General features: G+C 46.6%; 1 protein-coding gene across 2 annotated transcripts in view; it reads left to right on the top strand.

The window, feature by feature from the left end:
• The window catches only part of RGS11 (regulator of G protein signaling 11), a 158867-nt gene that overhangs the window by 7855 nt on the left and 128509 nt on the right, over positions 1-22503 (top strand). For both annotated transcript variants that reach the window (XM_083152826.1, XM_083152825.1), the window contains exon 2: positions 6728-6824. In XM_083152826.1, the coding sequence (XP_083008952.1) occupies positions 6728-6824 (97 nt within the window). The remainder of the gene's footprint in view (positions 1-6727; positions 6825-22503) is intronic.

Genomic DNA, 22503 nt, shown 5'->3' with positions numbered 1-22503 from the left:
AACACATCGCCACCCCTCGCACCGATGTTGATCACATATGTGCTAACAAATGCGATCAACATCGCAGTACGGTGACGGAGGCCCCCAAAATACCTGTGATTTGGTGTGCGGGAGTCTCCATCATCTCCCCCAGGCTCTCCCTGGCCGGGAAGTAGAAGCCCTTTGCTCCTCCCTCCTTAAGCCGGAAGGACCTCCGGCTGTGTTTTATAGGGGGAGGAGGAGGTGTGGCCGGGAATGCGATCAGCGTCAGGCAGCGTTAAGAAGCCCATAGGTGAAAATGCGGCGGCCGGGTCTTATTAAAAGACAGGGGTTTTATCGGGTTTTATCACGTTTTTCCTTTAGTACATCAATTTAGCGAGATGGCTTTGAATATGGGCTGAAATCGCCCAGTGTGTATGCCCCACAACACTTACTACTGTACATGCTCTTATTTGGATGTTAGTAAATCTGAAGGATTCCACATGGCACAAATGTAGTAAACGTACAAATAGCTGTAACTTTGGTAACTGTGTCTACAGCTTGTATTATGTTTATCTTCTAACCTGCAAATGTTGGCACACGATGATTTACTGAGGCGTTCCTAAAGGCCTAAAGGAAGGCGCGCACCTTTAAATGCGTTTGTCGTAAAAGTCATTTGCAGAATTAAAAAAAAGGGCCATGAATGAACCTTGTGGAGAGTTAGATGGTGGAAGTAGCAGGGTCTCCCCAACAGCACAGTAGTAACTTGAAGGTCCATTCATATTGGTGCAGGAAGATTATGGTGAGAACCTATTGTATATGAACTGACTTGTACAGGCCTCCATGCCTACTCTGAAATCATGTCAATCTTTTCATGTGTCAACCATTGGCATGTTGATATTTCGCTTGTGTCAACCTTTTGTCACTGTCGACCTAGACCATGTCCACCTTTTACATGTGTCAACCTATTGCCTGTCAATCAATAGTGGTCTTGACCGAATTACTGTTGTCCCATTGACCAGATACCCTCTGAAGCACTGTTCTTTCCTGGTAGAGTAAACCCAGATCCTATCCCCCGCTCTAATTAAGTTTGTGGTCTTGAAGATGCCATTCCTAATTTTCGGCATTTCAGTTGGGTCCGTAACGATGCAAATCACAGGATCGAGCCTAAAGTGTCTTCTATAGTTTTTCTGCCATGCTCCTTTTAAATAGGACATTTAATAGAGGGCCCACCTCCAAGCTCAACACTATGATCAGGGCCGTAACTAGGCCGTGGGATTCAATCCCATGACCTGCGGCATTGCAGCCTGACACTCTATTCATGAGCTATCTGACCCTGCTTAGAAAGTTAGTTAATTCTAACTATTTGAAGCTCACCTTCCTACTTTATTACAAAATGATCAGCATTGCAGCTGAGCAGGTCTATGTAGTTTGAGGCCGCAGGGGATTGGAGGAGCATCATAGCAAGGGTTCTGGGATCAATTTAGTCATGCCCCTCCAATTCTCTTTCTGGCACAAGCAAAAAGTCTAGTTACGGCTCTGACTACTATTGACCCCTGACTTAAATATGCGTGACTGTTACCCATAATGAGCTACCGATATAGTTGCACTGATAAGAGAGTGGGGTTTGGTGCAACGTCTGTGGCTTATGATTGGATGTGGTTCTTGTCCAATGAGGTGCTACCTGCACTGCACACTGACCGTGTCATGAAATTTGAATGAGCCACACAGATGTGCTGACAGCATCCTGCTCCACATAACACCTGCTGCCTGAGACGCTCAGTAACTAGGGGGTTTGCTGGGGCAACAATTGGTACAGCTCTGGTTTTGAACATTTGTCTCCCCCAACCAGCTATTTTCCCAGTTAGAACAGCAGGGGAGGGGGTTGTTATGTGGCTGAAGCATGCCTGGTTGCCAATGATTAATCTTGTGTACTGTATATATATATATATATATATATATATATATATATATATATATATATATATATATATATATCCCCAACATCCAGGACAGCTCAGCTCTGCGGAGAGTGCTACATACATTCCTGTGCTGAATTGGCCAGTCACTTGGCTGCTGTGCTGACTTTGGACAGCAGCTGCTGGGAAATCCGTGCAGATAAGCTCTTTATAGATAATATTTTGCTGTCAGGTCGGCTGAATGTATAATTATACAAATGTCATTGCACTTCAGCACAAAACTAAGCCCTGTGCACCGGCACAGAGTGCTGTGGATGTCACCACAGTGAGACACAATTCTGTCATTTCTACACATTAATGGGCCGATTCAGGCCTGAGCAGCGAATTCAGCCCTTCTGTCAATGGTGGCACATTGATTGATGGCCAGGGGGTGTTCCAGGGTGGACAATCTGTGTTTCATGGTCGTGCCCACAAAAATGGTGGCACACCCATAGAAACACAAGCATTCCTCTGCTTTATAGTTGCCTCCCCTCCTGCATTCTGCAGGAGACTCCCTGAAATAATAGCAGCAATCTCCCTCTCTCCCTCATTAGTCCAGCAATCTCCCTCATGTCACCTATCCCACATTACACTGTTACAGCATAGCTACCTCCCCTCCTGCATTCTTCAGGAGACTCCCTGACATAGCAGCAATCTCCCCCTCTCCCTCATTAGTCTAGCAATCTCCCTCATGTCACCTATCCCACATTACACTGTTACAGCATAGCTACCTCCCCTCCTGCATTCTTCAGGAGACTCCCTGACATAGCAGCAATCTCCCTCTCTCCCTCATTAGTCTAGCAATCTCCCTCATGTCACCTATCCCACATTACACTGTTACAGCATAGCTACCTCCCCTCCTGCATTCTACAGGAGACTCCCTGACATAGCAGCAATCTCCCTCTCTCCCTCATTAGTCCAGCAATCTCCCTCATGTCACCTGTCCCACATTACACTTACACCATAGTTACCTCCCCTCCTGCATTCTGCAGGAGACTCCCTGACATAGCAGCAATCTCCCTCTCTCCCTCATTAGTCTTGCAATGTCCCTCATGTCACCTTGCCCACATTACACTGTTACAGCATAGTTACCTCCCCTCCTGCATTCTGCAGGAGACTCCCTGACATAGCAGCAATCTCCCTCTCTCCCTCATTAGTCTAGCAATCTCAGTCATGTCACCTATCCCACATTACACTGTTACACCATAGTTACCTCCCCTCTTGCATTCTGCAGGAGACTCCCTGAAATAACAGCAATCTCCCTCTCTCCCTCATTAGTCCAGCAATCTCCCTCATGTCACCTATCCCACATTACACTGTTACAGCATAGCTACCTCCCCTCCTGCATTCTGCAGGAGACTCCCTGACATAGCAGCAATCTCCCTCTCTCCCTCATTAGTCCAGCAATCTCCCTCATGTCACCTATCCCACATTACACTGTTACAGCATAGCTACCTCCCCTCCTGCATTCTGCAGGAGACTCCCTGACATAGCAGCAATCTCCCTCTCTCCCTCATTAGTCCAGCAATCTCCCTCATGTCACCTATCCCACATTACACTTACACCATAGTTACCTCCCCTCCTGCATTCTGCAGGAGACTCCCTGACATAGCAGCAATCTCCCTCTCTCCCTCATTAGTCTGGCAATGTCCCTCATGTCACCTTGCCCACATTACACTGTTACAGCATAGTTACCTCCCCTCCTGCATTCTGCAGGAGACTCCCTGACATAACAGCAATCTCCCTCTCTCCCTGATTAGTCCAGCAATCTCCCTCATGTCACCTATCCCACATTACACTGTTACAGCAAAGCTACTTCCCCTCCTGCATTCTGCAGGAGACTCCCTGACATAACAGCAATCTCCCTCTCTCCCTGATTAGTCCAGCAATCTCCCTCATGTCACCTATCCCACATTACACTGTTACAGCAAAGCTACCTCCCCTCCTGCATTCTGCACGAGACTCCCTGACATAGCAGCAATCTCCCTCTCTCCCTCATTAGTCTAGCAATCTCCCTCATGTCACCTAGCCCACATTACATTGTTAAATTTTTTGGAAAAAAAGGTACTGAATGAAAGATATTTTTACATTGAATCATCAGCACCATTCCCCAGCACTTTACCAAGTATAGTAGCTCTTACTAACTGCTTTAAAAGATTCCTCTCAGATGTAGCCGTACATACCCACGCTTCTAGGCGCCATGTTCACAATCAGTGCTAGAGGAGGCCGCCGCCTCCTCTATCATCCTCAAAAACTGTCTGCAGTATGGGGGCAGCCATTTTCTAAGTGTCACTTTTCATTATAGCAGCAGGACCAGGCGCCGGGAGAGACGGGACCGTGACAGCAGGCCAGGTACCGGCGGACAGCAGCGGGTAACTATAGCCCCGCAGACCCCCCAGCGCCCACACTTTCTCTGAGCCTCCCTGCCACCGTGGGGGCTGCGGAGCTATAGGTACGCCACTGTTCACAATCTCTTTATTACAATCTCTCCATATGTGTAACCGCAGGATTTGGTGCCATCAAAGATGATTAGTTGGGGTGTAGCGTTTGGTCGACAATGTCTATGTTGACAGTAAATTGGTTGATGGTCAAAAGGTCAACACCTCATAACGATCGACGTGCATTAGTTAAGCGTGGTCAAAAGGTCCATATAAGAAATGACTGACATGAGGTTTATCCATGTCCATGCCCATGTCGACATGGAAACGTATGAAAAATGTTGACTTTTTCTCTCTGGACCTTTTGACCATGTTGACCTAATACAGAATCAACCTTTTGACTGTCAATCTAGACACTGTCGAGCTAATGACCGATTTCCAGTTTAAATAAGAGAAGGAAAGGCACCTGAGGCCGGAGGGCCCTGCTGTGTTCCCTGCAGCTGAGTGCTCCGCCCACCGCGCTGGATTCATAGCAGATAACACACAACACAGCCCCATTCATGCTGGTTCAATGGTGCGGTAAATGAATATGCCTGCTCTCATAAACCTCATCCCTCTATTGGGGGAGAGCAAAGCTGGGAGAGAGCTAAAGTACCAAGCAATCAGCTCCTGTCACTTTTCAAACACAGAGGCTTGTACTTTATTTCTCTCCAAGGTCTGATAAATCTTCCTCTTAGTTCTATACTTGCCTACTTTTCTGGAATGCTCTCGGAAAATAGAGCCCCCCCCCTCCCCACACCAATCTCTTCCACTTTCCCAGGGGTGTGACTACGCAGTCCCTTCGGGATCGTATCATTATGGCCCATCCCCCACTGCTTGGTGTCAAAGATCGCAGTACTTGGCAGGGGTGGCAGGGAGGTGAACCGTGCTGTTGCACCCTGACTTCCCCTCCAGGATTTCCAGGAGGGGGTAGTAGATATGCACTGTAACCATGTCATTGTTTGTTCGTCTTATTACGGTACTTACGGCACAAAATTAATTATTATTATTATCATTTGTTTATTAGTCGCTCAATAATTCACCACCCAGAAATGTGAGTAGCTTTTTTTTTTAAATGGAAAACATTATTCCGGTCTCTAAATCATCGACAATTCCATGTGTTTACATTTTGCCTTGGGATGATATATGACAGTGATGAAGTACAGCCGCTTCCCCGTTCCCCTATTCCCAACATTCTCCTCTCTAATGGACTGGGCTAGACGGTAATGCTGAGGCATTAGTCCCATAAAAGAGATCACTGGTCTGGGACTCAGCCAGTGTCTCTATGCTCTGGCTGCCTGTAGAATATGTTGGCATTTAACCAATAAGAGATCATCCTAAAACTAGGTCTGTTCAAATGTAGGTCATCATTTTTGCTGCTTAAATTCTGTAATGAAAATGACACATAGAAGTGTCCGGCAGACCGGGATTTCCGAATCTAGCCAAGGGGTAACTGATGGCTGAACAACCTCCAAGAACACATTTATATTTGATATCACTGGTGAACAATGACTAAAGAAATGTTGGGTACACACCGGCCGGTATATCGGGCGTTCCTTTGAATGGCAGATATATTATGAGCACTTCAGAGGGTGTGTACCAGTGATATGTGCATGAACAATATCATTGACAGACCTGTCGCATCGTGCTGTGAGTATGGGGCGGTCCCTAGCTGCAGAGGCTGCTGGTGACTGACATCACAACTGTACGTGTCTGCTCAGTTGTGATGTCACATGTGACACATCGGGCTGAAATTGGTAAGCGCGTATGTAGTGACCAATCATCAGATAGGATGGCCAATCTGTCATTCTTGTGTACCCAGCTTAAGGTGGGTGTACGTAGCTACGATGCCTACAACTCTACATAGAGCTGTCCATATATTCCTGTGGTGAGTTCGAGATGATGCGAGCAGATATGTACGTGAACACATCCCCTCGCATGCAACTGCCTGGATGAAAAACCATTCGATTGATCATCGAATTATTTTATTCTCCGTTCCTAGATAAAAGTTAGTCTGGATTGATTCAGGGCGTGCGCTGACGTCATGTGGTGTCACCCACCCGCCCCATGCAGGCATCGACACACCTGCATTACCAGGGGAACGCCCAACCTATTTTATGGGGATGCCAATAAAACGCTGGGCATTCCCCTGCTGATTGACCCCTGCCCGTGCAACTTCTCGGCGAGTGCGATACTCTGTGATACTCGAAGTTGGCATTCGCACATGCGCAAATTGAAAATGGGGCAATTCGGGCCCGACCAACCCAGACTGAATCGGCCTCAATATGCACTAAATGGTAAAACTGAATGTATGCATAATTCTTCTCTGTGTTGTATATTATACATTTATACACACGGTTCCATTCTAATTGTGTTTCTTTTATTTAAAATCAGATGGAGCGCCTGATTGTAGCGATGCAGGACCCAGATGTTGGTATCAAAATGAGGAACCAGCGGTTGCTAATTACGGTCATCCCTCATGCCATGACCGGTAAGTTCAGCAGTCACCATGGTCATTATACTGTATGTGCCAATTGAATGTATCAAGTCTACCCTGCCTGTGTTTAGACAAGCAACCAATCAGCTTTGAAGTAGTATCTGTTTAATCACGGGATCAGAGCTAAAGGGAGGGTGGCTCTGGTGGAGCCCATGCTCCAGGAGCCATGGAGGAGAGAAGACGCAACGGCGGCCCCATCTCCTCCACTGCGGCAGAGAACAGGAGGCAGAAGACGTTGGTGGCAGGGAGCCTCTGTCTGTGGCGCCCCCTCCAAAAATGTCCGCTGCCTTGGAGCAGACAGACAATAGAGGTCCTGTCTGTCAGAGGAACGCAGCTTTCTCAGTGCTAACCAGAAGTTCTGATTCCAGGAGCCCTGGTGCACTGTTAAAATGGAACACCCTGTGTATGGAAGTCACCTTGGCAATGAGCATCTAAAGCCACTCCCCCCCCCCCCCCCAGGCAATGAGTATATAATTCCCCCTGTCAACAAGCATGCAAACCCAGGCATATTGTAGGGTGCTGCATACAGGGTAAATTTTGCTTACAAATGGTCCTGCTGCAGCCATCCCACACTCCAGCGGCTTACGCTGAAATGGACTGACAGTCTCCGGTTGCTGTTGATTAAGAGGAATCTCGCAAGAACTACCGACCTCTCGCAAGAAGTCCCCTGTACTTGACTCCCGCCGGGTGGGTAGGAGGGCCACTCAGACCAGGCTCGGGGGCCACATATGGCCCCCGAGCCGGAGGTTCCCCACCACTGTTGTAAGGGATCCTGCCGCCGAAGAGTCTGTCATGTCTGCCCCCATCAACAATGAATTTCTGAAAAATGGTTGCTGCTTCCTCTAGTGTCTATAATAACTGTCTCGTATGAGGCAGCGGTCATTTTGGGAGGGACATATTCATTGGTGGAACACTGGTGGGATGGAGGGAGGGGAAATCCTCTGACAATGAGCAGCTATAAGCCAGTGTTAGCAATAGTCCCCGCAGACCACCAGACCACAAGCCACCCAGCTCCCCCATGCCCCCGCGGGGTCTGCAGAGGCTGTTATTAAGCCAACAGGAACCGGAACTGCACACAAACTGGTCTCCGGGAGCAACCCAGCATCTCTGGGATCCCCAGAGTGCCAACAATGGGGATCGGTCACAAAGCCACACCCACTTCCTGCGAGGACATTCCCTTCCCAATTTTTTACCTGCATCGGGTGTTACCACACCTACTGTTAGTTGGTACAGTGAACGGGTGAAGAGAGAAAGAACAATACGGGGGCTTTCATTTGCCTCTGAACTCACATTCTTTGAAATAAAGGTTCCTAGGGCTTAGTACTCTCTGGATATATATATACAGAATTCCTTGGGGCGAACGCTTTAGGAAAGATCTAATTATCTGAGAATCCATCTATGCTCTGGTAGTTCTGATGTTACTAGTGAGAAGTTCAGCCTTTCTAGCTCGGATCCGTACAATTCACAATGGAAGGAGGATGATAGATAAAAGTAGATTCATGTTTAAAAATAAATGCTCAAGTGATCTTACACAAAGGGGTGAGGACTGAGTGTTGCCTGGAATTTCGGTTTCTGTGCCCTATTATAGGTAATACGTACACCGGTCTGGCTAATCCAAAAAGCTTAGGACCAGAAGTATTTTGGATGTAGGATTTTTCTGTATTTTGGAATACTTGCCTACCGACCTAATGCTTGACCTAATGACCCTGTCGACCTAAAGCCATGTTGACCTTTTGAAGGTGTCAACCTAAGGCCTGTCGACGACCTTTGGTCGACCTAGTGACCGTCTACCCTTTAAACTTGGGGGTTATTCCGGTTGATTGCATCCCTGCGAGTCAACCAGATCCCACCTGGTGGTACGCCGGCCCACTCATGGGAACGCTCATGAAACGCTGGGCGTTCCCATATGCTAATCGGATCACATGAGCTCGTGGACTACCAAATAGTATACCGTGTCCCCTTTCCATGCTTTGGACCATGTGGACCGCTGTTCCCAATTGTCCATGTGGATGGTAAACTATGAATAAAAAAGTGAAAAATTTTAATAAAAAAGCATTTTGACCTTTTTTATATGTCGACCATTGCCATGTCAACCATTTGCTTGTGTCAACATAACGGGTAGACTGCCAGAGATTGCCTACCCCTGACATAGAACATGATATCGCTTCTTCACCTTGACCCCACCCCCTTTCTCTCCCCGCTGCCATTGCCTGACATGCTAAGAATCCAAGAGCCTGTATCTTTCAGCCATGCTTATTTTCCCTCCACGTATAATTTGAAACAAAGATAATGGTTTGTATTAGAACAGCATTAGAATGCATCTTAAAAAACGTCTATAATTACAATATTTTAAAAAATAACACATTATATGGCATTAATGTGTAAAAGCTTCTGAAAAGATGATGGCTTCATAAATCTGTCCCATTCCATTGCTAAGACCTGACTCTTTAGGACCTTGTATGCATTATTATTATGCGTGGCGTTGTATATTATGGATGTGCTGTCCTAATGAACTGTACAAGGCCTTAAAATAAAGATTTATAGATCTATGAATAGTGCTTTCAGATTACACTATTGATAATCAACAAAGCCTAGTAGGTAACTCCTTTGGGGCCTATTTACCATCGTTTTAGGCTCCATTATATATGCAGAAACAATAATTACAGCAATGTATCAATGTTGCTGTAACACAGGAGATATCACATATATCCCCTAAGTACAGTAATGACTGTGTTCTATACCATCCCTATACACCATTATGGGGACATAATAATGATACCAGGGCTATTTTTCAGCAGGCTCCAGCAGGAACTGAGGGCCTTATTCTAGTTCACTCTTTTTGACAAAATCCTTCTTAGATGGACAAAACCATGTGCACTGCAGGTGGGGCAGATGTAACTTGTGCAGAGATAATTAGATTTGGGTGGGGTTTTACTTCAAAGTGAGATCTATATTGCAGTGTAAAAATAAAGCAGCCAGTATTTACCCTTCACAGAAACAAAATGACTCACCCAAATCTAATTCTTTCTGCACATTTTACATCTGCCCCCCTGCAGTGCACATGGTTTTGTCCATCTAAGAAGGATTTTGTCAGAAAGAGTGAACTAGAATAAGGGCCTCAGTTCCTGCTGGAGCCTGCTGAAAAATAGCACTCAATGGGCGATGGACGGGAAAGGGGACACACCGCCGAACAGCCGGAACCGGGCAGCGCTAAAGCTGATTTCAGCCATCAGCCCAGTGGTGCTGCCTGGCTCTAACCAGCGGTAATCCCGAGAATTTTTCTGGCCTTGCCAGTCTGGGCACTAAGGCATAGGCTGGAAAATTCTCAGGATTACCCGTGAAGGGGTTAAACACAAAGGAAATACAATTCTCTTTCTTCCATAATAAAACTGAACAATAAAGAAAACCATGTGGACGAAAGCAGATAGGGAACGGAAAGGAAGAGAGGTAGGGTAATTCGGATCCAAACAAAATGAATGTAGTCTGTCTGGTCCGGTGTTCTGGGGTCTTGTCCAGCTCCAGTTTTTACCCATACCCCACAGCAAGTCTCAATCTGTGCCTCTTTGGTGCTGGTTCAGTCCACATTGAATCCAAAGAAAGAGCTCTCTCTAAGGAGGGTAATAGGAGATAACAGGCGGGAGAGGGAATATCCAGTGTTGTCATTCAATTACAAGCAACAGTGGAAATAAGGGTTAGGAGTTTCCTACTAACATGGGTCAATCCAATTTCCAGCAATTTTAAGACTCTAAAGGAAATCAGTAATCCCGATCTAGATGAGGACAGATAGTCCCTGTAGAGTATTTTGTATGGCATTTCATGCAAGCACCATAGCAGTTTGCAGAAGATATTTTACAATTCTTTACAGCGTGATTTCAGAGAATCCTTGGATGGGCGTCTTTCTCTTCTGCCTGTGATCTGTAATGTACATCTGCTGGTTACTGAGGGCAGCTAGACCTGATGTGGCACACACAAAGTTTGATGTGACAAAGAGAGAATGGGAAATTGAAGAGAGAGAGCTGTCTTGGGTACTTGTTTCCTAGAACGGCCACACCGATTTCCTTCGGGGTGGTCGTGTCGGAAAAATCGCGTCGATCGCATGCGATTTGGTCGCATGCGATGCGACCGACGCGACCGACCCGATTTTTTTATTGAATCAAATGTGAATATGGTCCCTGGGACCCGATTTTACATTGTATTCAATGTAAAATATTCCCTAGACCCCCAATTTTACAGCGTAAACCCCACCCCACGATTGACGTGAACCCGAAGCGTGGCGAGCGCAGCGAGCCCACGAGGGGCGACGGTGCACGTCCTCCGACCTTTTGTATTCCCCTACTATCCACGTCGGCATGAAGTTGAGAATATATAGTGTGGACCGAGCCCGAAGCGTGGCGAGCGTAGCGTGCCCCGCGAGGGGACGCGTATAACTTCACAGGTATACGCGTCCCCTCACGGGGCTCGCTGCGCTCGCCACGCTTCGGGCTCAGTGGCTCGCTGCGCTCGCCACACTATATATTCTCAACTCCACGCCGACGTGGATAGTAGGGGAATGAAAAGGTCGGAGGACGCGCACCACCGCCCCTCGCGGGCTCGCTGCGCTCGCCACGCTTCGGGTTCACGTCAATTGTGTGGTGACGACGGGGCCATATATAATGTGAAATGGGTCATATTGGCCCATTTCACATTTTTTACTATGTGAGATGGACTTAATCAAGTCCATCTCATCTTGTGCCATTATAATAGCACAAGACCGACGCGATGCTCCCGATTTCAATGTTAAAAAATATTTTAACATTGAAGCCTACGGCAAAATCGGGGGCATCGCGTCGGTCGCGTCGGGGCCAATGTTAATGGTCCCGACCGACGCGATGCCCGTGATTTTCCCTTTGACGGCAAAATGGACCTGATTTCAAAGGAAATCGGGTCCATTGCGGCCATCGTGTACCTTAACTTAAAGGTACACGATGGCCACGATTGTGGCCGTTCTAGGAAACAAGTACCCTGTCTTGTATTGGCAGAGGCGTGTTTGTACTTTAGTCTTACCTCTGAATAATTCACAAAAGAAGCCTGGAGTATTGAAGTACCTACAAACACCAAAGTGTTATTGATCATCTTGGTAAAAGCTTCGATGTTTGAAAGTTTTTTTGCCACAGATCTGTTCCTGAATTCTTTACATCCCCTATGAAACGTAGGGCCTTATTCTAGCTGGCTGTTACATAGGGCCTTATTCTAGTTCACTTTTTCTGACAAATTCCTTCTTATATGGACAAAACCATGTGCACTGCAGGTGGGGCAGATGTTACTTGTGCAGAGAGAATTAGATTTGGGTGGGGTTTTACTTGAAAGTGAGATCTATATTGCAGTGTAAAAATAAAGCAGCCTGTATTTACCCAGCACAGAAACAAAATAACTCACCCAAATCAAATTCTCTCTGCACATTTTACATCTGCCCCCCTGCAGTGCACATGGTTTTGTCCATCTAAGAAGGATTTTGTCAGAAAGAGTGAACTAGAATAAGGCCCTTAGAAACCTAAGTGGAACCTACGATTCTATATAAAGTATTGTTTAAGGCCTGGAACTTAGGAAATCCCCTTTTCTAAAAACAATACACACCTGCATTTCATAAGCTACAAGGGAATTGCCAGCAACATTTTAAAAATTGTTGGAAGGTTCTAGAACAAGCATGGAACTATACATTTAATATGGGTAGAGCGGTAGGAAGAAGATTTTTAATGATTTTAGCCCTTTTTAAGCTTTTAAACATGTTCTTTCCCCCCAATGGATGATAGTGTTCTGTCTGGCAAGTAATTACAAAGTACACATAGGCCCTTATTCAGATCTGATCGCTGTACAAATTTGTTCTCAAAACGGGCAAAACGATGTGAACTGCAGGTGGAGCAGATGTAACATGTATAGAAAGAGTTAGATTTGTGTGAGTGATTTTGTTTCTTTGCAGGGTAAATACTGACTGCACTGTTACACTGCAATTTTTTCAATAATTTATTTATTCTTTTTTTTACACATTGAAGCTGCACAGATCTGACTGATCTGTGCAGGCTCCAGATTCTTATTTGTTGCCTGTATATACAGCTTTCAAATAGGAATACGAAAGCATACAGCCACCTACGCCATTGGAAAATAAGAATCCCGTAAATACGGCAGATTAGTAAATTTGCCCTATTTAAACAACTAAACCAAGAGTTTAAGTGCACAGTGTAAATGAAAGAAACCATTTCTTTTAGTTCATAATAATTATAATTATAGTAACCTATTTAAAAAAAATTCATTTGATTAAATTCCTGCCTGGGAATGTTTTCATGCAAGTAAACATAGTTAATAATTCATAGAATTTAATTTTAAAATCTCAGAATCTATTTAAACCTTCCAGTGCCGGAAACTAGTTACATTATAAATATAAGGTACTTGTTTAGTTTCACGGCGGCCGATATATCGGATGCGATATCGGCCGATCCAATGCGTTTTTTTTTACCTGTTCATAACCCCACTATCCACTACACATGGAGTTGATATTATATAGTGTGTCGAGTGCAGCGAGCCACCGAGCCCGAAGCGTGGCGAGCGTACGGGGAATACTGCGCTCGCCACACTATATTAAATCAACGCCATGCATAGTGAATAGTGGGGTTATGAACAGGTAAAAAATCGCATCGGAACGGCCGATATATCGGCTGATATCGCATCCGATATATCGGCCGCCGTGAAACTAAACAAGTACCCCTCCTTATGTGTTTTACATGAAAAGACGCCTTACTCCCCAATTATACGTTTTGAGCTAAATAGACACCTTACTCCCCCCTTGTGTGTTTTTACATTACCGCATCTCGCTACCACCGCCATACCGCCTCTTTTTTAAAATAAATAATCTATTCCCAAGAATAGCTTAAATATTAGCAAGTAGGACGGGACATTGGACATCAGGGGCGAAATGTAATGGGAGGCGATTTTTTTTTTGCGTTTTTTTTCCGCAAAATATGCAGTTTTCGGCCATTTCCTGAAAATCGCAGATTTTATAGGGTGCGAAAAGTGTGATTTTTTGCCGCGAAATCGCACATATTGAAGTGGTGATTTTTAGTCACACTTCAATTCGCATCCAGATGTTTTCCCATTGGAAAGCATCTAACCCGCACATGTAATAGGGTGCGATTTTTGGTAAAGGTTACCAAAAATCACAAAAAAATTAGACCAGGTTCTGGCTGGCGAGTTTGACAGAACCATGGACAGATCATTGTGATCTGTCCATGGTTCTGTCCAAAAAAAAGGGTTAAAATTAAAAAATTGAAAAAAAATGCGTGGGGTCCCCCCTCCTGAGCATAACCAGCCCCAGGCTGAAAGAGCCGGTCCTGGTTTCATAAAATTACAAAAACAAGCAAGTCGGGGTTCTGTGTATTTTATAAAACCAGCACCAGGCTCAAGGGCCGGTCCTGGTTCCCAAGATACGGGGGACAAAATGACTAGGGGTCCCCCGTATTTCAAGAACCAGCACCGGGCCCAACCAGCCAGCAGGGTAATGCCACAGCCGGGAGGAGACTTTTTATACAAGTCCCCCCGGCCAAAGCATTCACCCCCTGACGGTCAGCATGGGCAGGGGTCCTGGGGAAGTGGGGACCCCCCAAAGAAGGGGTCCCCCCCTCCAGAACTTACCTGCCCATGCTGAAGCCCGGGGCTGTCCTCGATGCCCCTGGGCGGTGGGCATCGAGCTGATACTGGTGTAAAAAAATAGATAAAAAACTATTATCTTATACCGTGGAATGCTGGGACTTGGAGAACCACAAGTCCCATTAAAGGGCCCGCTGGCACTTGTAGTTCCACAGTAAAAGAAATAGTTAAATAAACACACTGACACCTATTTAAAATAAACTTTAATACATACAAAGCCCATACATACTGATACTTACCTATCTTGAGCCCGTAGGTTGGTCCCAGGGTCTTGATCCGGTGCCTTGTCCTGGTCCGGATCTATGTCGGCATTCTTCTCCATGTCGATGTCCGTGTCGTCGTCCGGTCCGGGCAGGGCCGGTGCTAGGCACCGGAGCGCCCTAGGCGGGGGGGCTCCCCGGCGCTCGCCTGCTCCATGGGCAGTATCCCCACGGGTGGCGGGGGGTGTGTGCGATGTGGCGGCGGCAGCACGGGGGGGAGGAGAGTGTACACTCACCTCCTTTTGCTGCCGGTGGCCGTGCTGCTGCTGCCGCTGAGTATCTTCACGGGGGGCGGGGGGAGGATGTGCGATGCGGCAGCAGCGCGGAGGAAGAGTGTCACAGTCTCCGGCTTGTGCTGCTGGATCTGCGGGGAGCTCCGGGGCGCAGGGCTCTGGCCAGACTCCGGCTCCTCGCTGTGCTGGACGGCCGGGGGGTGAGCCTGGCTGCGGACAGGGCTCTCCGGCTCTCCCTGGACCCCACCTGGATGGAGGACTGGTTGCTCAGGCACAGGCTGAGCTTAGAGCGCAGGCTGGCCGGGCACAGGTAGAGCTGGGAGCGGAGGCTGGCCGGGCACAGGCTGCGGTTGTCACCTTGCTGCTGCCACGAGTATCTCCACAGGGGGCAGGTGTGTGTGGGGGGGGGGGTGTGTGATGCGGCGGCAGCATGGAGGGAGGAGGAGTGTGTCCTCTCACCTCCGGCTGCCGATGCTGCTGTTGCTGCCAAGTCTCGACGGGCACAGGCGATGCGGCGGGCGAGGACGACACCTAGTCCAACTTCCGCCCTCCAGTGGCCGGCGCCCTAGGCAAATGCCTAAAGCTGCCTAGTGGTGGCGCCGGCCCTGGGTCCGGGGTCCGAAGAAATCCATGGGGGACCTGTGGAGGGAAATCCTACTCACCCAGGTCGTCCATGGAAGGTCTGAAGTCTTGATCCGACGTAGTCCTGGACTTCTGTCACCTTCTGTGACACGCCGGCATCTCCATCGGCTCCCCGCATCAGACTGTCAGAGGCGCAGAGATGTTTCATCTTCCGCGCCTCTGCATAGAATGATTCTATTGGCCGCTAGGCGGCCAATCAGGAGCTGACTTTTAAAGGTGCGATTTTTTTCTGACGAAAAAAACGCACCCTATTACATTTAGGCTTAGGGGAAAGTGGGTGCAGATTACACTAATTCTTTTTAACATACAGTACCAAAGTGAAAAAGGGGGCACAAACCAACAAGTTGGTTAATGCCCCAGGGGTCTTGTGGACGAATTCAGACCCGATAAAAATGGACAAGACCATGTGCACTGCAGGGGGGGAAATGTAACATGTGCAGAGAAGGGTTTCTCCAGGGCTTGCAAATATAAATCAGTGGAGACTGACCTTTATTTGCAGCCTTCCGGCTAATGACAGGGCATGGGAGCGCTCATGAAACACTGGGCGTTCCCATGCCCCATCACCACCACCTCCCCGTCCGGCAGTGCAGGTAGGCATGGGCACTCGCACAGAAGGCCTGCACATGCACATATGACAATATGAGCATGTGCAGACCTTCACCATCGGTCCCCCGTGTAAACACACAGGGGACGCCTGCAAATCAGAATGAGGGCCTTGATATGCCACTTTTTACATGCGATAAATGTGATTTATCGCATGTAAAGGACTCCCGGGAGCTGCCCAGGGAGTTCGAGGGAGGTCGGCTGCGATACATCACTGGTGCCACAATGTGCACCTGACAGCTGCATGTACTATTGATCTTATGTGCAGCACATCTAAACTGGGACCCGATACGCACGGGACTGCACATTGGATACATTGTTATGTCAAAAAAATGGCATTTAGCCAGATTTCACCCAAATTCTCCTCCCGAACCGTCCTAATCGCGTGAAAACAGACCAAATCACAGTATATGGGGGCCTAAAGTCGGATTTGGGTGAGTTATTTTGTTTCTGTGCAGGGTAAATACTGGCTGCTTTATTTTTACACTGCAAATTCGATTTCAGCTTAAATACACCCCACCCAAATCTAAAGGTGCCCATACACTAGTAAGATTTATCTTCAGATCTGGCTGGTTGGAACAAAAACATGGTTATGGATGAGTGACAGTTTGTCAGTTTCCCAGCATTTCCAAGCAAATGGTCAACTGTCATTTGCTCTCATCCATAACCATGTTTTTGCTCCAACCAGCCAGATCTGAAGATAAATCTGCCTGTGTATGGCCACCTTTACTCTCTCAGCACATGTTACATCTGCCCCACCTGCAGTGCAGCATGGTTTTGTCCATTTTGAGAACAAATTTGTCCTGCGATCAGGTCTGGCTTCCAGGTCATCATGAATAATCCTTGTGGTGGCGGCGATAGTTTCCTGCCAATGTCTGTAGCAGGGGATGTGTTCACTTGAACTTAGAGATTCAGTTACAGTAACATCTATGTTTACACTTGCTCATGTTCCCAATTATGATTTATCCAGCTTTATGTTTTCATTCTATATGATTGGAGCACTTTCCATCTGACATTGCTGATTTTATTTCACTGAGCTAATTGAACACCCGGGGCCTTGATTGCCCATGTGGGATTTCTGTATTTCTTCTGTATCCTCCTGGGCACGTGCTCATTTCCCAGAGCTAAACCTGGCTGCTGGTAAAAATAAACTAAGAATTATACATGAAACATCTGTGTCACTTCTATTATATCTTCTCTGTGGGATGTAAATTTACCTTAATAGATTTCCAGCATGGCAAGAAGCACGCATTCCGGGAATGACTGCTGCCTGCCCACCTGTAGCGTACACACAATGGTGGCAGTTATTCTGTGGGCTGGAATGCTGCATACAGCCACTCATGAATTTTAGTTATTACTCGTCCCATTATGTGTTTCCTCTATTGCAGCAATCATTGCAAAATTCACTCGGATATTCGGATTAAATCTATAAAAAATAACATAGCTGGGTTAGACCTGTGATACAGTACTGGAGAGATTGTAGGGGTCTATGTTCTAAGCGGGATGCGGTCATTTTTTCTACAGCATTATGGTCGACACCATTAGATCGACATGGGAAAAGGTCAACATGGGAAAAGGTTGACATGGTTCTAGGTCAAAAGGTCATTAGTTCGACAGGTCATTAGTTCGACAGGTCATTAGTTCGACATTGTCTAGGTTGACATGGGGTTTTTCACTGTTTTTTTGAGCCGACATGTGCCGACAGACGGTATTTCATGCCCTACCATCCACTAGGGCGTGGTGGGAGAATAAAATAGTATGCCAAGCGTAGCGAGGCACCATGTCCGACAGATGCGGTGCACTTTAAACTGTGTCCATGTCGACTGTATTGACATTCAGGTAAAAAAAATAGTGAAAAACCCCATGTCGACCTTTTAACTGTCGACCTAGACAATGTCAAACTAATGATCTGTCGAACTAATGACCTTTCGACCTAGAACCATGTTGACCTTTTCCCATGTCGACTTAGACCCATGTCGACCTTTTCTCATGTCGACCTAATGGTGTCGACCTAATGACTGCCGACCATAATGTTGAAGACCAAATGATCCCAACCCGTTCTAAGCATCAGAGAAAGATATATAGGGCTTTATTTTAGTTCACTCTTTCTGACAAAATCCTTCTTAGATGGACAAAACCATGTGCATTGCAGGGGGCAGATGTAAAATGTGCAGAGAATTAGATTTGGGTGAGTTATTTTGTTTCTGTGCAGGGTAAATACTGGTTGCATTATTTTTACACTGCAATATAGATCTCACTTTGAAGTAAAACCCCCACCCAAATCTAATTCTCTCTGCACAAGTAACATCTGCCCCACCTGCAGTGCACATGGTTTTGTCCATCTAAGAATTTTGTCAGAAAGAGTGAACTAGAATAAGGCCCATAGAGAGGTAAAGCACCAGCCAACCAGCTCCTAACTACTATGTTACCGGCTGTCCTTGAAAGCTGGTTGGCTGCTACTTTGGGGCAGATTTCTTAAGCCCCATACACACTAGGTGATCCTGGCCGTGGCCGATATATTTAGTGATATTGGATGAGGGTGGCCGATTTGAGTGTACACACTGAACAATATCGCTAAACGATATCGTACAGTGACATCACTGGGACCCGATGAACATGCAGATCATTAGATTTATAGCCAAATTGACCTGCATGTTCAGCAGACGAAAGTGGTCGTTACGGTTGCGCAGTAGTGTGCATAGGTAACGATATTGGGTGTATACACACACTAGAGGATCGAAAATATCAACCAGAAGCCCCTGACAATATCCTCTAGTGTGTATGGGGCTTTAAGCCTGGTGAAGTGATGGTGGAGGGGCAGTATGGATGGTGTAATGGTTAGCATTACTGCCTCACAATGCTGAGGTCATGGGTTTGATACTCAACGGTGTGGAGTTTGTATATTCTCCCCGTACTTGCGTGGGTTTCCTCCGGGTACTCCGGTTTCCTCCCACAATCCAAAAATATACTGGTAGGCTAATTGGCTCCCAACATATTAACCCTATAACAGTGGTTCCCAACCCTCAAGTACCCCCAACAGTGCACATTTTCCAGGTCTCCTCACAGAATCACAAGTGACATCATTAGCTCCACCTGTGGATCTTTTAAAATGTGTCTAAATAATGAGTGCACCTGCTGGGTGACCTGGAAAACGTGCACTGTTGGGGGTACTTGAGGACCAGGGTTGGGAACCACTGCCCTAGAATGTCTGTGTTTGTGTGTACATGTGGTAGGGAATATAGATTGTCAGCTCCACTGGGGCAGGGACTGATGTGAATGTTCAAATATTCTCTGTAAAGCGCTGCGGAATATGTGTGCGCTATATAAGAAACTGTTAATAATGTAAAATAAAGTGATGAAGTGGAAGGTGATAAAGCACCAGTCAATCAGCTCCCAGATGTAATTCTGCAAACCCTGCTAACTGGCTGCTGCGTTATCACCTTCCACTTTATCACTTCACTTCACTTTATCACTTCTCCAGGCTTATTACATCAGCCCCATAATCTGTCCAATTTATCTCAATCCATTACTTAGAAAGCTTTGTATTTGCAAAACCGGGCAAACTATTTCTGCATGAGAAATGGAAAATGGCATAGTCTACGCCCTAAGCTTCCCGCATTGGGTGGTGCCGTCTCGCTTTTCAGGAACTATCCCACTGTCCCACCCAGGGACCTCAAAGTCCTGCAGAAGGGACATGTTGGGGGGGTCACTCTTCCACTAGTGATCTGCATATAGTTATGTACAGCATCTACACAGTGTGGAGGAGAATCTGGGAGCAGGACATCATCGCTGGGAGTGGTGTCCACCAGAGGGTTGGAAATGTGGGGCTTGCTGTGAGGCCGTGACCCCTTTTACAGTCAGGCCCACAGACTTTCTCTCCTTCAGTCCCCATGTTAGGAGGTATACAGTGTTTTCGGCTATTAATATTCTCAGGCTCAGCAACAGGCAACATGTTTTCCATGAGCACAGTGTAGGGACAATGATGGGAGCTTGCAAGCTTCTCTTTTGAGGCTATAGTCATGTGACATTTGCTAGTGCTTGCTGATTGGCTGCTTTACGTACCATGAGGCAAATTTATTAAGATTGGAGACGTTGCCCCTAACAAATAGCTTCAACTTATTATTTTATAGACTGTACTTGATAAATGTTAGTTTTGAAGCTAAGCGGTTGTTAGGGGCAACTTCACCATTGGTTTACTTCTCAAGGGGGTGCGGGCAGCTCCTGGGTGTCACCCTTCCAAGGTGTGATACAATGGGCGGTATACAATGAGCCTGATTCGCCATGTTTTTATGGCGAATTTGTGCTGTTTGGCGAATTTTTGACTAAAACGGTGAATCACCCTATTCAATGACCAGATGGCGAATACATTTGAAGTTTTTTTTCGCCATGATTCACCGAGTAGCAATCGCTATCTTTTTATGGTGAAGTGGAATGTGAACTTTTAAAATAAAGTGTTTTGTTTTTTACATTTGGTGTAAAAAAATCAGGAATTTTATTCTGTGGAGGGGCATGCTATTTTTATTCATGTGCTGTAAGCACATGAATATATATTTAATTTAAAAAAAATATATATATATATTTTTTTTACACAGCAGCCAGCAGGGGGCGCCGGAGCCGAGCATTAGATATTCATATATTCACTGCACCCGATCGTTACATATGCACGATCGGGTGTAGTGAATATACCCAGTCCCCTGCTGGCACCCCCGGGAGGCAGCCTGTGCTGCCTGGCGCGCGGGGAGCCCACCTCCCCCCCACAAACATTCTGGGGCAGGCAGAGAGACTTCCATCTCCCTGCCTGCCACCGTCCTCAGGCTCCCTGCGGCGTTCGCCGCAGATGCTCATATTCGCCGGTCAGGGGCAGCGAGCCCCTGACTCGTTGAATACCGGAGCCGGCGAGGCTCCGGAACGTGGCGAATGCGCTTTTACATGGGAAAGCCCAGTGAAACACTGGGCGTCCCCATGGGCGCAGCCCCTTGTCACTGCTCCATGCCCCCCGTACACACTGCTAGGTGCAACCGGGACGCCGAATAAGCAATTCGCCATGCCCGCTCGCACCAAGCACATGTGTATACATGTGTATGCGCATACGCAGTCGCAAAAGCTCACTCCCCTGTGCGAACACGCAGGGGCACGTATGAATCAGAATAAGGTCCATTTGTTTCATACACCTCCCAGACAGTGACTGAGTTCTAGTGAACATTGGTTCGGCCCACAAAATGTCTTCTTCTCTGGGCATAGGTCATTGAATTAATACTGTGTACTTCCAGTTCCAGCATTTGTCACTGTTCTCGCACCTTACGCTTTTACGGTGTTTCCATAATAACGTCGTAATAAACTATTTTCTTCGCCTGGAGAAAACCTGCCTACACAAGAAGAACATACAAACTCCAAACAGATAGGACCATAGTTGGAATTGAATATATATGCTAACTACCATGCAGACCCTAAGTTAATTCGCATTTGTCGTCTGTATTTGCTGATGTCTCGGTTTCTTAGTAAATGTGTTCTGCTTTCTTATAAATATCGGTTCAGCCGACAAAATGGCCTCCTCCGGGGTGTCCAAAATGGCCTCCTCCGTCCATGGATCAACCCCAAACAAGCCACTCTTAATAGAGATAAATGGATTCTTCCGTCCCTTGTATGCCGCGAAGAAAAGCTCATCCTCCCAGTGGAATTGTACAAGTGCTCAGATAATGAGGAAATCCAGTATGCAGGTTATAGAATGCGTAATTTGCTTTTCCCCAGGAGGCCCCAGCTGGAGCAAGGAGTATTTTTCAATACACTATTTCCACATCCGTGGACCCCTGAGATTCCCGCCTTCATCCTGCGTCCTTCTTCACTCTTATTTTCCCTCAGTAATTTTTCCACTTGTGCAAATTCCGACTACAAATCATTTTAATTTACTAATGCATTAAGGCCAAACGTTTCATTTCCAGGGATGTCTTTAATGAGACTCATATAGGTCAGGTTATAATATTTACATTTATTAAGAGTTTGGAGCCCACACATTCAGTCTCATCTGTTGTGTCTGGGGGTTATTCAGACCTGATGGCTGTTGTACGAATTAACAATCCGTTCGATTAACGAACAGCCGCACTTTGTAATGATTGTAGAATGCATACGTGATCCCAAATAGCGACGGAAGTAGTGAAAATATCCAATCCCTATTCGTGTACATTCTAGCACCCGCTATCTTTTAAAACTCATGCAGTTCCTCTTCCCTGCCTGGGGGGTCGCTGTCTGCTGCAGTGCTTC

Source organism: Crinia signifera, chromosome 7 (assembly GCF_055691185.1).
Source record: "Crinia signifera chromosome 7, ASM5569118v1, whole genome shotgun sequence".
Lineage (NCBI taxonomy): Eukaryota > Metazoa > Chordata > Amphibia > Anura > Myobatrachidae > Crinia > Crinia signifera.
This window is presented reverse-complemented; position numbering and strand designations above follow the sequence as displayed.